Source organism: Periplaneta americana, chromosome 16, assembly GCF_040183065.1.
Source record: "Periplaneta americana isolate PAMFEO1 chromosome 16, P.americana_PAMFEO1_priV1, whole genome shotgun sequence".
Taxonomy (NCBI): domain Eukaryota; kingdom Metazoa; phylum Arthropoda; class Insecta; order Blattodea; family Blattidae; genus Periplaneta; species Periplaneta americana.
In genome coordinates this window covers 181,259,759-181,278,116 of record NC_091132.1, presented here as the reverse complement: position 1 = coordinate 181,278,116, position 18,358 = coordinate 181,259,759, and the positions used below count along the sequence as shown (strand labels likewise).

At 34.8% G+C, this 18,358-nt stretch overlaps 1 protein-coding gene across 1 annotated transcript in view; it reads right to left on the bottom strand.

Annotated features, from left to right (window-relative positions):
• The window catches only part of LOC138692160 (zinc finger protein 235-like), a 35,573-nt gene extending 25,756 nt beyond the window's left edge, over positions 1-9,817 (bottom strand). The window contains exon 1 of the mRNA XM_069815195.1: positions 9,216-9,817. Within this exon, the coding sequence (XP_069671296.1) occupies positions 9,216-9,329 (114 nt within the window). The 5' untranslated portion in view covers positions 9,330-9,817. The remainder of the gene's footprint in view (positions 1-9,215) is intronic.
• Between the last annotated feature and the right edge of the window lie 8,541 nt (positions 9,818-18,358).

Here is an 18,358-nt window from a genome sequence, read left to right as displayed (position 1 = left end):
AGTCATGAAAACTTATCAAAGCCAGTCATATTTTCTTTCTATGAGTGTACATTAACAGTACGATCGGTGATGTTATCATTGTTCAAATACGTGATTAAGTGTTTCGAATATGTTAATTCCTCACACATTATACTTCTCTTATGTAATTGGTTGTCAGTAAACGTTAATAGTGGGGGAAATGAACCCAAGTCGATTTTTTTTCCAATAGAACTTGGTTTCATTTGTAAGGCTACTTTGTATCACATAACATATATCATTGTCAGCAGACAAAACAAGTAGCCATCTTGAATGATCTTGCAAATTAAGAAAAATCAAAGTTTCCTCACAAAAATGCTTCGAGACTAGGCAGGTTAAAATAAAAAATAGTCCAAATCAATGACTTGGAAGATTATGACGATCTATTTTACGAAGAATTAAGTTCGGAAGATGAATATAATTTTAATATGAGAACAAACACCGAAGATCGTGAAAGAACAGTTCAAGAAACGTTCTAACAATGTAAAATTACGAACTATAGTCCCGTCGCTCTTATTTCCGGCAGCCAATCACGTTGCAAGTCGGCTACATTTAAACATTTGCGTCTTGTCATTCGCTGTTGATTCGGTCATGGACTTCCTAAGGCTCTATAGAGACTGAGTACAATCGTCCGCAATTTTCGTTCTTTTCTTGCCGTTTGCAGCAAGGAGACGAGAATTTACAACAGTACAAATTTTAATTCCGCGATCTTTTAGGTGTATTTGTTTAAAATAATAATAATAATAATAATAATAATAATAATAATAATAATAATAATAATAATAATAATAATAATAGAATCAAGGGTAACAATCGACTTGGAGCCATGCACCTGGATACTCCGGTAATTAAACCTTCAACAAACAGTGCAGCATTTGATCCACATACATTAACGTTATAGTCAACAATTGATTTCGTTAGGTATACAAAAGCTATCTCAACATTCACTTAGCTATTTATTTTTAAGTTTCTCACATTAAACATTATAACAAGAACGTAATCGACAGATTGAATTTTTTTCCGGCAGCGAGTCCCACAAAGCGCGGGACATGGGGTGACAGCGGAAGGGCCGGCCTTCCTATGAGAGTCCACAGTTCTAACAGACCTAAGTTGTTACTCTGCGCGTATGTTACTCCCAGTAACTGGGAAACTAGTACGGTACAGATATCGAATACGAATCATTTTTAAAAGTAATTCTTTCTAAACACTTCTCTCGTTTTGACTCTCATATAAAGTTAAAAATAGAATAACTTTTGAAGGTGTCAATGTCTATTTTGAACATGACACTTCGTAGTAATTTTTTCTCCCTTCCCAAAAAACATTTTGATTTCGAATTTTTTTGTATGCTTTCCTTAGATATTTATCTACGAAATTTACAATGCGATTATCATAGGTGCTACGACGTGATAATGTTTAACGGTGCGGAAAATAGCGTCGTCTGCTAACCGCAACTGGCAATGAAAGAACTAAAATGGCGAACGATTATATGTACCTACTCTTTATAGAACCTACTCTTACTAGGACGTAAGCAAAGAGGCGGAGCCACGCCGGAAATAACAGCGACGTGACTATAGTTATGAGACCGTACACAACTGGCGCATGCGTCGAAAGAAGTTCCTACCGCCTTCTGAATTGCTTGCTGGAACAAACCTTTTGTCTCCGACACTTTGATATTAGTTCTGGTAACGGAAGGAGCCTGTAGTTTTCAGTCATAGGTCTGTCCTCGTTAAGTGCAGGCGTGTTCACTGTCATGGTTTATCGTCTATTATTCATTACCCTTTTTTAACTAGTTGGTCACTTGTGGGTGCGATACTTCGGTACTACTTATTCTGTATAGTACAGAACATAGGTTTACTAGTGGCTTGTGCAGCAAATGATGCAAACTAAGTTCATTACACTGTCAAATAAACATTTTTCAGATTTATTTTTAACGAAGAATACCAGACATTCGGAAAGTTATTTTCTTCCATAACAATGAAAGATACTCTCTCGAGACAGTACTGAAGAGAACCACGCATATAAATATCTACACGACACCGCCATTAAATATATGAAAAAGACCCAGCCCCACTTGATTAATAATTATAAAAATATTTTATTTTTAACAATATTATCTTACGTAAGTTTTATAGCTTTCAGTAACATATACTATGTGTACTATATAGCCGCCACTCAGTAAAATATAGAAATCAAAATCTAATTTCTTCTCTACTTCTACTTATATAATCCCAAAACGTTTCACTTTCATATCATCAATATAGCATTAATATGTAAAATTAATGAAAAAGAGTCACATCATGGCATTAACTACAATAATATTTCATTTCTAATGGTAATAATGTCATCAAACCACCTCAAGTTTTGTAGTTTTTAATATCCAATACACAGCTGTACCCAGAAAATTACACACCACAGAATCTAACCTGTAAATCATTTTTAGTAAGTTAAGTTTTTAATAACCAATTTAATGTGAGCTCTAAATATGTCAGCATTTTTGCAGATCATGGCCTTCGTGTAATATTGTTTACTGTAGTACAGTGTGTGTTTTGTTTTATTCTCAAATGCAACACGGCCGACTTGATGCTCGCTTCGCCTCTCCTGTACAAAAAAAGCGAAGGTTATATCAAGTCGGCCGTGAATACTATTAGCTAGTTCTCAAAACTGACGACAGATGGATTTTGGAAAATAGTAAAATTATGTTTAAAAATTGACATTTCACTGAAAACTACTATTTTTCCGAAAAACAATGAGTTCCAAGCTTCAAAATGAGGGGTCATTTATTAAAATCCGTCTAGCCGTTTTCCCGTAATTTCCGTTACCAGTTCAAATTATTATATATATATATATATATGTATATATATAGATATTTATTTGTCATTCAACTTTACAATTCACAGTTATGGTGGACCTTCACATTTCTGTTTTTCGATCCACCATCCTTTTATACATATAACTCTTTTCTATTAAGGTATTCTTTGCCGAGAATTTCTTGATTGCTTTCTAATGTTCTGGTATGACTGAATTCTTATATGTCCTTCCCCCTCTATCCTCTTCTATTCTCTCCCTCCTACCTAGACTGTTTCTCTTCCATTCCTAAATTTCATATTTTATTACCCCTATCCATATATTTATTTCGATAATACTCCTACAGTTATAGTACCCCTGCTACTACTCCCAATCCAAAACATTGAAAAAACATCAAATATTTAATTCACTTAAATTACACTTCCAATTTCTCTCATATTCCACTTCACATTTGTTCAGAATATATAGATATAGATATTACAGAATTTAGCCTGATACATGGAATCATTAAATTGAACCCAAGGCCAAGAAAGAGAATGAAGAAGAAGAAGAAGAAAAAGAAGAAGAAGAAGAAGAAGAGCGTGTTTTTGGTTTGTGTGCAGGTTGTATTTATTGATATCGAATATTTAGCAGAATTCATGTTCAGCAGGCATATCCAAATAATCGTGAACGCATGCATTATTTCGTGCTTCAGTACCATTGAACTACTCAGCAAAATTCTTTTCACAAGCCGGAAGTAAATGGGTACTTACTTGGCCATTCAGACGCTCAGGCAGGCGATATGGCCCAATGATCTTGCAGCCTGCAATGCCGACCTTGCTATTCACAGCGAAACTGACATGATCGCCTTAATGTGGGTTCACAGACCTCAAGTTCCATAATATCCCAAAATGTTCAGTAGGGCATCATCTATTTGTTGTTCAATTTATGCAATCTGTTACTGAATCACCCACTACATACATGGAGACACCCTAGTTTACAATTTGCTTTATTTTCCTATTAATTTCGATCTGGTATATTTAATTTTTGGAAGTTTGCACCAAGTTTAGATATTCGTACATTAATATTGATTTGTATACTGTTTATCTTCGTAAACTATGCTGTGTGCTCTTTTATTTTCCTAACTGTTGTTGTCTACGAGTTTAATATAATCATTTCTTTCTTTCCTCATCGAATATCGCTGAATCAATCCGTTTCTGTAGTTTATAAATCAACTGTAGTGAACAAAGCTGGGGGCGAAATGTCCCGATTGTGGTGGCTTCTTTCATAACGAGAAGGGTATCAACATTCATATCAGTGATTCACACCCTGATATACACTGAACGAAGGCAGCATAGAATTGCTCACTGAACTACGCCATGATTTCAGCGCGAGATTGAAGATTTTCGAAAGTTTCGAAACCCATTTCGATTAGTCGAAATTCCCTAGTCAGTAAAGACAGCAGATGTAACTGGGTTATCATTTTTTGGCCCTGAGATTAGAAATCTCAAAAATGAACTTACTGATCTCCAGCAGGGTTCGGAACAATAAGGTATTTTTCAAGAGAAACGTAAAACAAATTCAGTATTAGAATTTTGGAATACAGTTCCAGAAAAATAGTTCGAAAATTTGGTATCGTGTGCATATAAAATGCTGTGTGTTTTTGGATCAATATATATTTATGAAATGACTTTCAGCAAGATAAAATCAATGGTAAACATAGATCTCGTCTCCCCAATGTGAACTTGGAAAACCTGCTGAGGATATCTGTCACAAATCAACCAGCTCGTATTGAGAAAACTGTACAGGGCCATTCCACGAAAATGCGACATTTTCACGAAAAATAAAAATCTCACGAATCTCTGCTTGTTATGTCATTTTTTTCGTTATGATCAGAATTTTTTGAATCTGATAACACTCATTGTGTAACAACTCGTATGTGGAAGAAAAAGCGCCAAGAAGTCTGTGGTTTAAGAGCGCGAAATTATGTGCTAGAAATCACATATTTGAATGCACATTTAAGGCAAATAAATCATTACTTCGGTACGTTAAATGCAATTAATAATGAAGTGCGGACCTTTGTTAATAATTACAATGCATAGAAACCGTAATACAATGATTATTTCGTGCTTGATTGCAATAATTATTACAAAGAAATGTTCAGAGTTCGTGTGTCACGCTCAATTGGACATTTGTTTATATTTCTTCAAACCCATTTCATTTGTTCATTTTTCATAAATGTAAACGTGAGACACATCACATAACAATCAACTTGTTATATGGACAACATTTTGATTGATGTACTTATTCTACAAGAAAAACACGTGACACACGTAACACAATGACTGTGATACACGAACAAAAATGTTATGTTCGTGTATCACTAAGGTTTATCTTAAAATCCAGTTACAATTTTTGTTGTTATTGGAAGTCTTTACGTCTAAACATAATTAGTAGTGGAATTTCAGATACTTATTGTTGATTTAGATAATTGTGTGTGCGTGCACACAAACCTGTGAGTTTTTTTTTTTCAATGTACATAAACTGTAGGTTAAACACTCTTGAAAATATGTGTTCCATAACTGTTGTAAGTGGGAAAGGAAATGGCCACGTTATCCCATTATCTCCTGGCCTAGTTGCCTCATAAGTGGTGCCTTCTCGGTATCACTTGTGAGGTTCACACATGTCTCTGCACAGACTAAACAACAGCTGTTGTAAAAATATACAGTCTTACTAATAAACCGTGTATAGTTTTTATACGAGACTTATGCAGAGTTGAGACAGAAAACGTTACTAATAAACCGTGAATAAGCTATTGACGTATAACCAGGCTGTAACTATACAATGGGAATTGCTTTGCAGCAGTTATATACACGCAACCCCTTGTTTAAGCGTTGTATATAGGGAAAAAAAGGCCGCCCCTCTAACAGCTGTTCGTATCGACTGTCATTTTATGATGATGGTTATCTTGTAACCACAGAAGAACAAACCAAAGATCATAGAATTATTAGAATAATATTGCTGTAGCTTGTACTCTTTGACCAAAATGTAGTGTGGTTATCGATTAGAGCCAGTTGTACTATCGATATTTAACACGCCACACGAGAGCGCTCTACCGGATGCAGTAGAGAACCTCAGATATTATATTACCTTTCGTAACGAAGTAATGACGAAACTATGACGTAGCTGTGTAACAGTTATACTGTTATACACGACGTATGTAGTGATTATTAGTAAGGAATTTACACACGACTTATAAACGAGCTACTCATTGTATAAGTATAAGACAGTTAAACGTCTGTATATAGAGTTTTTATTAGTAAGACCGATAGTGTGTATGCCTAAAATTAGCATAAGACAATTTATGCCTAAAGTTCTATATAATATTATTTTTTTTTTAATTCCTTGAATTAAAAACCTACAAAAATTGGTTTATGTTAATTTATTTCATATAAAAAACAAGCTTATGCAGTACATTTATATCGTAAATAGGTAGCCACCATACCAAGCCTATGTATAAATAAATTGGTGTTTATTTGCACATTACATAAATGTACTAAATTTCTTATATTAATTTAAAATCGTTGTATTTAATGACATTAATTAACATACACTAGGTATCATTCAGCAATTCTAAAATTTAGGCCTTTTTAAATCTATATTAGTTCTTTTATTGATATAAATATTAATACATTTTGAACACTTTTTGATAGTATTTTCAAGAATTTAAGTTGGGCTGATTACTTGGTTGAGTTTTTTTTCGAGATTTTCTCCAAGGCGAATATCAGGTAATCTATGACGAATTCTCGGCCTCATCTCGCCAAATACCATTTCGCTATGACCAATCCCATTGACACTAAATAACTTAGTGTTGATACAGTGTCATTAAATGACCAATTAAAAAAAAAGACGTCAAATATAGGTCACACGTGAAGTTACAAAATCTTGTGGTGGCGAAGAATTTAAAGTGTCTGTGATGTCTAAAGAAGGGAAGTACTACAAATGGCTGACATATTGGTATATTCATCACATGACTTACACAGGAAATATCACCACATATGGTTGTAAACAACCCTGGATATTTTTAATTTAAAAGTGTATTTTAGTGCAATCTAGTGTTGTTTTGTATAATAAGGACTGTAGGCATAGTGTAAAAGTCTTTCACAAGAAGTAATGTATTTATAGTGCATTTAAAACAATTAGTAGGTAACCAACATGGCAGAAATGTTCGTGTGTCACAGCATATTTGCAATATTTTATTTCTTAATGGCACTGTTAATTTTTTTTAGCTCGTGATTTAGCAGTTACATGTACTACACAAGTGTCTTAATTGTTTGGAAAACAAATGAATGCATTTATGTCATTTGGCACAATAATATGAACATTTTGAATTTTGGTAATAAATCTAGTGGCAAGAAAATGTTCGTGTGTCACACCATATAATATTTAATATTTTTGCATTATTAATTATTCCTTTTCATTAAGAATTTCTGTTTATATTTAGGAATGCTTACTTAAAAGACAATAATGTCTTTTTCATGAATTACTAAGTATTTAATTAAATATCCTGTGAAGATCATTGTTAGGTACTTAAAAAATGTTACGTGTGTCACTATGGAATGACCCTACAGGAGGGTAACAAAGTTTGACCTCCAACTTCACAGCAGTAATCTACATAACTGCAAGTTAACTTAAAATTATGTAATAGTAATAATAATAATAATAATAATAATAATAATAATAACAACATTAATAACAATAATAATAATGATAATAATAATAATAATAATATATGCCTCAAACAGGTAACTATTAATATAAAATCAATTAAAGTAATCAGTAATGCATGTGTTTATCCAAAAATGTAATAAGACTGCGTGTTACCCAGTTTCAGTACTGTGAAATTTGGCGTGGCTCTCCAACAGAGGCTGTTTCACTTGTAATTTCTAATAAGTACCAATGCTCTAGATGGACACTGGCTATATGTAATCACGATAACTCCTGAGTGAACTGACTTGTTTTATAGTAGGTTATTTTACAACGCTTTATCAACACCTAAAGCTATTTAGCGTCTAAATGAGATGAAGGTGATAATGCCGGTGACATGAGTCCGGGGTCCAGCACCGAAAGTTACCCAGAATTTGCTCATATTGGGTTGAAATAAAACCCCGGAAAAACTCGTATCTTGGTAACATGCCTCATCCGGGAATCGAACATAGGCCACTTGGTTTCGCGGCCAGACACGCTAACCGTTATTCCACAGGTGTGGACGAGTGAATTTATGACAGCGAAATGCCACATAAGGTGGGATTAAAACATATTCTTCTTAAAATGCCGAAACTAAAGTTGAATCAACAACATGTAGTCAAATTTCATCCTATTTGAAGGTAATAAAATTTGTCACGAATTTTCGAAAAGAGACAGCCATAAATATGGTGTCTTTAGTGAATATTTAATAATATCAAAAATAATAAAAAACGCTGATAAATTAATACTGCACCATTATCGATAATCTTATTTGACCTCTGCAGTAAAATTGTGTGACTCCTTGACTTGTTATATTTTGCCCTTATTGATACGAAATTATAGTATCTTGTACGAGACATAGATTGCACAGGACTACCTAGTTAACTGAAGTATCAACAATAATTGGTCTAGCTAATTATTCACTAAGCAATAACAAAGACTTTATTTTAAAATACGTGGGTACTACTTAATTATTTGTAATAAATGCAGCAAAGCGCACGGATATGGCTAGGCATTAATAAAATTAAAATGACGTTCAAAAGAATACAAGCCATGTAATTACACGAAAATAGAAATAGAATTACAACAGTTCACGGACTACTGATATAGCCTACCCAAATAAATTCATACGCGATAATACATAGATTTTAAACAGTGTATAATTAAACGTAACATTTCAACAAGTAACACATCTTCACCGATAGTTGCTATCACATTGATGTGAATTATGATTCAGAACTGAGAAATGCAATAAGAGTTATTATGTTTTGTTTTGATACTCTAAATCTTTAAGGAGCAATTGCGATAATATGTACACGTACACCTAGCCTAAAATAAAATTAATCATTTTAAACCGTAATTGAGAATTTTAGAAAAAAATACATAATTATAACAACACTGCGAGAATGTGTAGTTTAGCAACATTAACAGGAAGTGTAACAAGAAATTTCGTTTTCAAACTTAAAACATGAAACCTAGTGACATATCAACAATAGAGTTCTCTGCAACAAGATATAACTCGCAATAGTATATATTGATGATACTTATTCTATCTCTATCATAGAGTGCAAGGCAGTACAAGTTCTGTCGTAAAAAGGTAATGTCCTTAGAATCAAAATATAAGATAAATACTTGAAAAACAAGGAATGCATTCCTTGTGCTCCACTCACCTGAGGTTCACGTTTCAATACAGCTGACGATATTGGCAAGGGATCTTCCTCAGATTTCACCTCTGATGTGAGGGCATGTCCCTGGTCCACGTATTCCTCGGAGTAGTAAGACATCACTTCGTAGGACTATGTCTAGCGGTCGTTAAATTGTTTCTTGCACTAGCTCTACCTCCATTAAATTATACGATCAGGTCACGGCTGACTAAATCGTTAACTTTGTTTCTTCCAGATGGCCGTGAAGTTATTAGACTTAATTCATAATTGCTGTAATATCACCCTTCATTGTTATTATTTATTTTTTAGTATTATTAGTTTTCTATTAATATTACTGATTAAAAGATTCAAGATAGAGTATCCACCCTCCACTTTAAACGAATATTGCACACTTGTATCACTGCCAACGTCAATTACCTTGATAATTCGTAGGCTTTTCAGTATGGAATAGTGGAAATAGGATGTGATCACTTTCAAAGCTGTATTACTACCCGACTTGCCCTAATTACGTATTCTTCCTTGTATACCAAACTTGATCTGCGTGAATGAAAAACACCGCCATAGATGCTAAATGTCCTGTAATTTGAGTCAAATTTATTTGAGTGAGAGAATGAAGATGATTTCAGTGTCGCCAACACCTCAAACATAATAATCCGGCTGAAGGTGACATTACAACTGATTGAATTTACCATCTCAACACATAATTCTATTCCTCTTGATAATTCTCATTAATTAAAATATTCGGAAACAGAACAGCATTGCTTTACTCTTTACTCCAACAGTCACAAAATACGACATCCTCATCTGATCTAACAAAATCTTTTCCTTTACAGTAATCCACTGTGCAAAGAGTACACTTTTGGAATCTTTAAATTGGAAACATATTAGAACCACATTAACACACGCAAACAGAATAAACAAGCACATTAACAACTTACGACATACACACACTGCAAACACAGTTTAATTATGATTCCAATTTTAGAAGAATCTAAATTGCTACTAGTACTAGAAAAGGAAGAGAATTTACAACCTCCCTGAAAGAGGATGCTTTTGACCTAAATTATTTGTCGGCAATTTTCTTGAACCCTCTATATTTCCTCTCAACTTACTATTCTCAAAATATCTAACGCATTAAATTTATGACACGCAGTGTATAGAGGGTCGTCGGTAAAGTGTTGTAAAAGTGGACGTCCGTCCAGGGAAAGGTCCTCTAACACCTTATTGAGAAAATCTTAACATTTTATTTAATTTTTCTGTTATTTAGTTTTTCCTTTTTCTTCTTCAATCCTGATTCCTGAAGCTAAAATATGGGACATAAAATCGAGAAACTGAGGTGTCCACACAAAACCATTAAAACATGCATTTAAACTTACTGTAATGTATATTATATGCATTATTAAGCTAAAAATTACCTAAATATGCATTATGCATGTTTTTATCCCTAAAAAATCGAAAACATGCAAATATGCACGGGAAAAGTACACATATTTGGAACCAGAAAGTAATGAAATGGAAGAAGTACTAAGTTTGAGCTATGTCCTGTTCCTATAAAAACATGCATTAGCATGGAATTCTCGTCTCTAATTATTATTATTATTATTATTATTATTATTATTATTATTATTGCTTATTTCTTGTCTTTGGTTTAGACCAAAGGCGGATCCAGGGAGGAAATAGTAGGAAAAAGAGCTACCCTCCCCCTTAGGGTATCCTGGATATAAGTTTAGCTTATCGAATTTAGGTAATTTGCTAGAAGACGGGTAAAATCCAACATGGCTGACGAAAACTACCAAAAACGTTCTGCCAACTATGAAGTCCAAATGTCACCAAACATCGCAAAATCAAAGATGAAAAATGGAATATATATTCGTATTTTTAAAGAAGAACAAGCCCTACAAAAAATGAAAATATATTTAATTTTTCGCCTTTGATTTATTTGTCGTTTCGTGGCATTCGAACTGCATAGTTGGTAGTACTATTCTTGCAGTTTTCGATCGCACTTTACCCCCAAAAATCACTAAAACACAAAACAAAACAATAATTTATCACCTTATCAAATAAAATTCAATTCTCATTGACGTCTTCATCGACAAACACTTCACTTCCAGTATAAATGACACAGGATTTAGGGCAATCTAAACTTAAACCATGCAAGAGACAAAGAATTAAACCAACACTTTGTCGTACAGTCAACTTTGCATAAAGAAACCACGTCTTAACACTAATGAAATTCCCTTCAAACACTTCATACACCTTAACATCTACAGAATATTCAGTAAATAATTCCTTTAAAACACAGAAAAACAGTTTTCTCAACATTCCACACAATCCTTATTCACCAGCGAAAGAAGTAAACCAAAATCGACACAACATTTAATGTATAATTTCAGAACACGGATTCCTTTCTTTCTTTCTTCAAAATTCCAATCTTGTGCACACAAAATAAATTATTGACACTGAAAAGTGCCTTTTCGTAAGCATGATGATGCGCATTCGACAAATGCAGACAAATCTATAATGTAACACCACTCACGTCAAACAACCAAGAACAACTGACAACGTCATTATCCATTCAAAATTAATTAAAATTTTAGAATAAATTACAGCTATAACCAATCAAATCGAAATAAAATCATAAAATGACAAACTTTCAATAGCCTTAGCCATCAGACACAACATAACACCACTCACGTCAAACAACCAAGAACAACTGATAACGTCATTATCCATTCAAAATTGACGAAAATTCTAGAACAAATGACAACTATAATAAAGAAGAGAAAGCGCACATTCGTGCAAAGAGAAAGAGTTTTAGGGCTTTTCCCTACGGGCGCTGTCTTCACTGCATGAAATCAATGATTTCGTTCTTTCGATGCACCATAGGATATGGTATCTTTCACAGGATTTCTTGCACAGTAGACAGACGCAACTTCCATCTGGTGAGTGGTAGTATGCACTGCTGCAGACTCTGTGATGAAAACCATGTACAGCCATTCTTGTCACTAGAGGTCTCAGCTCGTAGTTCCCATGAGTCCAGAGATCAGATGTCATCGCTTCGGTGCTGTAAAATTCAGGCCAGATGTCTTCTTTCTTCTCTTTGCACTTCTGTAGAAATGCTGTGCTCGCTCTGGTAGCTGGTAACAGGTATTGGATTCTTAATTCTTCGATCAGGAAGGGCTCCCTTGTTAATTCATAAACCAGCCTCGATGGGGTTGATGGCGACAGGCATAGTAAGCGTTTTAGATAGACCGCTTTGACTTTCTCCAGTTCTGCTATGTTCCCTTCTGTGAGGTGTGGCATGTGAGTTCTATTCCGTAGGACAATATTGGCAGTATTTTCATTTTGAAGAGAGGTAGTGCTGTGTTCAGGGACAGTTTATTCAGGCTCCGTATGTCACTCATGGCTACTATGGCACTTCTAGATTTCTCCTTCACGTGCTTTGTGAACGTTGTTCCTTGCGGCTGCAGGGTGATGCCGAGGTAGCAAAAGTGATTGACGCATGATAGGGGGGTTTCATTATAATAAATCGAGTCTTTTGATGTTGTTCTGCCTCCCCTCATGAAAACCATTGTTACCGTTTTGGTCTCATTTATTCTCAGGCCGGTTTCGGTTGCCCACTTTGCAAGGTCGCTGAGGGCTTCTCGGAGAGAATTGCCATGTCGTCTGCGTACACGAAGACTTTTACCTTATCCTTTCTCACAGCCTTGATGGCGTCCATGGTGGCTAGAATGAAGAGCAATGGGCTTAAGGGATCCCCCTTATAACAACTATAACCAATCAAATTAAAAGAAAATCACGACGACACCTAGTATAAAAAAAACCTAGAACTAACATGTAAAAGTCACTAAAAGATCACTAGCATTTAACTCTGAAATAAAAAAAAGTTGGTAAGACTTACTATATTCAACCCATAGACTTACTAAATAACCGCTAGACCGCTCACTGGCGCTAGTGTTATGCTCCCAAATTGAACAGCCGACGGGCGGCCATTTGTTTGGTTGAGCTGAATAAGTACACATTCGTTCGTGTGCTATTTTTAATTGCAGCAATGCACACAGATGTAAAGATAAAGAAGAAAGGAATGTTACACTTCATTGATTAGATAATCTTTAATTTCTACAATATTTTTGGTCCGTATTATGTCACAGAAGACAAACTATTGTACTTATACGACTGTTTGTGCTTCAGATGTCCTCTGAGTAAAGATTCCCTTAACCGAAAATGGATAGGTGCAATCCGCAGAGAGAATTTATACCCTACAATGAATCATTCAGTGTTTCAACTCATTTCGAAGATAGTTGTTACCTCTCAAATTACGTCATTACCGTATACATTGTTATTGTCATTCATCCACTCCATATCCTTCCCTTTCTTCAAACAGCTGTTGTTTCAGTGCATACATGAATAATAAAATTATTCACCGAATTCGAAGACACAGACTTAATAATAATAATAATAATAATAATAATAATAATAATAATAATAATAATAATAATAATAATAATAATAATCCATGGTGCTACAGTCCGTGAAGACACTAGACCGACCAGCCGGCTGCTGGCCTCACGCCCACATGCCGAAGCAGAGGTGGACGATCATCCAACCAGAATAGAGGTATCGTGTGGTTAGCACGATGATTCTCCCAGCCTTTACAGCTGCTTTCGCAACCGGATTTTGCTACCTATCGTAGCTCCCCAAGTGCATCACGATTCTGGGTGGGCACCGGTCCCATACCTATTGATCAGATTTTTTGTATTCGACAGATAATGGAGAAAAAATGAGAGTATTAGGCTACAGTGCATCAGTTATTCATAGATTTCAAAAAGGCATACGACTCGGTTAAGAGGGAAGTATTATATGATATTCTCATTGAATTTGGTATTCCCAAGAAACTAGTTCGATTAATTAAAATGTGTCTCAGTGAAACATACAGCAGAGTCCGTATAGGTCAGTTTCTATCTGATGCTTTTCCAATTCACTGCGGGCTAAAGCAGGGAGATGCATTATCACATTCACTTTTTAACTTCGCTCTAGAATATGCCATTAGGAAAGTTCAGGATAACAGGCAGGGTTTGGAATTGAACGGGTTACATCAGCTTCTTGTCTATGCGGATGACGTGAATATGTTAGGAGAAAATACACAAACGATTAGGGAAAACACGGAAATTTTACTTGAAGCAAGTAAAGCGATCGGTTTGGAAGTAAATCCCGAAAAGACGAAGTATATGATTATGTCTCGTGACCAGAATATTGTACGAAATGGAAATATAAAAATTGGAGATTTATCCTTCGAAGAGGTGGAAAAATTCAAATATCTTGGAGCAACAGTAACAAATATAAATGACACTCGGGAGGAAATTAAACGCAGAATAAATATGGGAAATGTGTGTTATTATTCGGTTGAGAAGCTCTTATCATCCAGTCAGCTGTCCAAAAATCTGAAAGTTAGAATTTATAAAACAGTTATATTACCGGTTCTTCTGTATGGTTGTGAAACTTGGACTCTCACTCTGAGAGAGGAACATAGGTTAAGGGTGTTTGAGAATAAGGTGCTTAGGAAAATGTTTGGGTCTAAGCGGGATGAAGTTACAGGAGAATGGCGAAAGTTACACAACACAGAACTGCGCGCATTGTATTCTTCACCTGACATAAAGTATAATAATAATAATAATAATAATAATAATAATAATAATAATAATAATAATAATAATAATAATAATAAGAAGAAGAAGAAGAAGAATAATAATAAGAATAATAATAACAATGCTTTTTGATTTTATACAACATTTTAACCCACAGATTAAATTAAAAAGTAGACATTATTAACCTTGGTCATGAATATTCACATTCGGAGTTCCTATGAAAATGATGGAAGTCTGACAGCCTGGTTGAATCCCGATAAAGCGGATCGAGATTGATAAAAAATCCCGATTTGAGGGATAATACCCTAGAACATAATTTAAACAAGTTAGTCTGCATTTCCTATTATCCGATATTTTTATTTATATATTGACTCAAATGGTTACATTGTAAACATAGAGGTAACCCGCGGAAATTTAGTAAATCTGTGAGGCAACCCAGCTGATTCCCGTAAGACAACTCTACTCGCAAGATAATAGTTCCCTTAGTTCTACCACATTGTTGATTAATCCGTTTTGGTACCTAGTTGCTGTTCTCGCAAGTAATCAACATTGTGTATTTTAGGTGCGTTGAGTGCCAAAGAAAGAAGAGCGTTTTGATATCGTATTTTACACTAATAACAGACACATACAATTGCTGCGTTTTGTAGTGCAGTGAACTATGTTTAAACATGGACTCATCGTCGATGTACTGTTGCAGTACCGGTTCCGAAAAAGAAAAGTTGCAAAGTTAATTTAGTAGCGAATGGTTAAAACATATTCGTGGTTAATAAAAGAAAAAACGATTAGCCTGTAGTATTCACTGTAGCCTACTGTGTGTCTTTCGTATTTTAGTGTTTCTCAGGGAGGCGAATATTACATTAAAAGCACGCGAGTATTACTTTGCAGAAAACAACTATAAATCTCTTTGACTATTTCGTTTATATGACGTCATTCCATTTTCGACCAATGAAGTGTAATGAAATTTTGAATTCCAACCAATCACAGTCAGACTTTGCGATAATTTCTGCAGCTAGATTTATCGCTATCAATTTATCGCATGGTCCTTCTTTTGTTTAGTCGTTGTCGCCAACTGTTTCCCCGTAAATTGATGCATACATACATTAACATGCAACTACACGGTTAAACTTTTCTTTCAACTTTAAAGCAATGAATGCAAGATTGATATTTAATATTAATTAATATATTTACGCAGTGAAGACCACGTTCAAAACAGCGCACCATGTAGACACAAAATCTTTATGCATCTTAATTGAACGTACCGTTTAAATTTGATTCTTTCAATATTCTTCCCAGATTGCACGCATACGCGATTGGAATATTGAACTGTGTAGATGCAGCTTTACTTCCGTTACACACTATAGCGAGAATGCGTTTGTCGAGCTATAAAAATACTTTCGTGTAGCACTCATTGTAAATAACGGTCGAAACAAGGCACAGCTGACATTGGCCCTGCTTCCACAGGTAGGCCTAACGTAACCTATAAAATTCTAGCCTATAACATTTGTATTGAAATTAAACAATTAATAGACGTTCTAATTTATGTAACATCACCGCATGTCAAACTCAAAGACCTTGCATAGTAATAATGTCTTTGATCAAACTGCCTTTCGTATGGCGTAATAAATTTCGTGTTTTAATTAGGCTTATCTATACAGAGATGGCTTCACTGTGTAGCAACATGTCTCGCTGTGAATACATAAGCATTGGTATATAGCTGTCCCCACTGTTACTGTTAAATTATGATTTCAGCAGATAATGAAAAATGTATTTGTTATAATAATGACAGAAAAGTGCAGTACATGTGATTAACATTGTTAAACCTGTATTTCGCTTTTCTTTCCGGGGTTTTCCCTCAACCCAATACGAGCAAATGCTGGGTAAATTTCGGAGCTGGACCCCGGACTCATTTCACCGGCATTATCACCTTCATATCATTCAGACGCTAAATAACCTAGATGTTGATACAGCGTCGCAAAATAACCCAATAAAATAAATAAAAAAATATTTCGCTTTTTGCAATTGGCATTACTTAATAATAACATCGAATTTCTTTATTGCAATAATCGATATTCATCTACGAGTATTTCAACTTCACAATGTCTGAATAGGTTAAGTATTCGTTAATATACAATTATTAACATTTTGTGATCGAATTTTAGGGATATATTATTTAAATTTTTATTTTATTCACGAAATAGTCCTAATAAATGTCACTCGAGGTCTGAGATTTCCCAGATAAATCCACTCGCTTCGCTCGTGGATTTATCAGGAGATCTCGGACCTCTCGTGACATGACTACAGATAAAGTGATGAAAAATCTAATGTCTTAAGTTAGCTACTGATATCCCGATTTCCCTGGCAGAAAACCTAGCAACTCTGCTGACAGCAGACACACGTTATTAAAGGTATATCGCAAAGGAAGTATTGTTCCTCTAAACATAAACATTTAGCTTTCGGTTACGCAATACAACACGTCTTCAAATAGCTGTTTCGAAATCCCGCGCGTTTTCTAACAAACAAATGGCGGCTTTCTGCTGCTTCAATTTGGGAACATATATCTCACTTCTCCGCTACGGCGTGGTAGGGGCTCGATTCAACCAAGTGCCCGTCTTCTATCAAATTACCCGAATTTATTAATGACGTATTTTTTTCAGGACATATATATATATGTATGTGTGTGTGTGTGTGTATATATATATATATATATATATATATATATATATATATATATATATATATAGATAGATAGATAGATAGATAGATAGATAGATAGATAGATAGATAGATAGATAGATAGATAGATAGATAGATAGATAGATAGATAGATAGATAGATAGATAGATAGATAGATAGATAGACAGATAGATAGATAGAACAAGCATGAATATTCGGTCCTGGACCCTGGATTTATCTCGCTAGCATTATCACTTTGATCTTAGTCACACGCTACATAACCATAACACTTGATAAAGCGTCATAAATTGACAAAGTAAAAAAAAGGAATGCATTATCCAATGAAGTTATTCCGGAAGGAGCAAGGTCTGCCAGTGATGGAAAAGGAAAAGGTTTATAGGAATGGGGTGTATAAACAATTGAATGCTCTTTCATATTTAAGTATTTCATTGCGTGAAGATTCTTTTCATCAAGGGAGCAAATTGAAAAGTAAAGGTTTGGGAGTTGTTTTCTATTCTCACTGGAAGAAAGGTAACTCGTGGATCTCAACCAAAAAGGGACTTTCGAGCAGGCAGTGGACGCAAGCCATTAAGATGAACTGTAATACAATACCTGTACGTACTCTCCCTGGTAGAACTCTTGACTCAACCCGTTGCTGAAGATGCGACGAGCAAGAAACGCTTCCTCACGTCTTGGGTTTCTGCCGTCATGGAGAATTGCTCCGAATCAACAGACATAATACGGTTCGTTCTCTCATCGCAGCTTCAATCCGTCAGAATGCTTCCTATGAGGTTTATGAGGAGGTTGGTTGCGTCTCTTCTGATGGCTCTA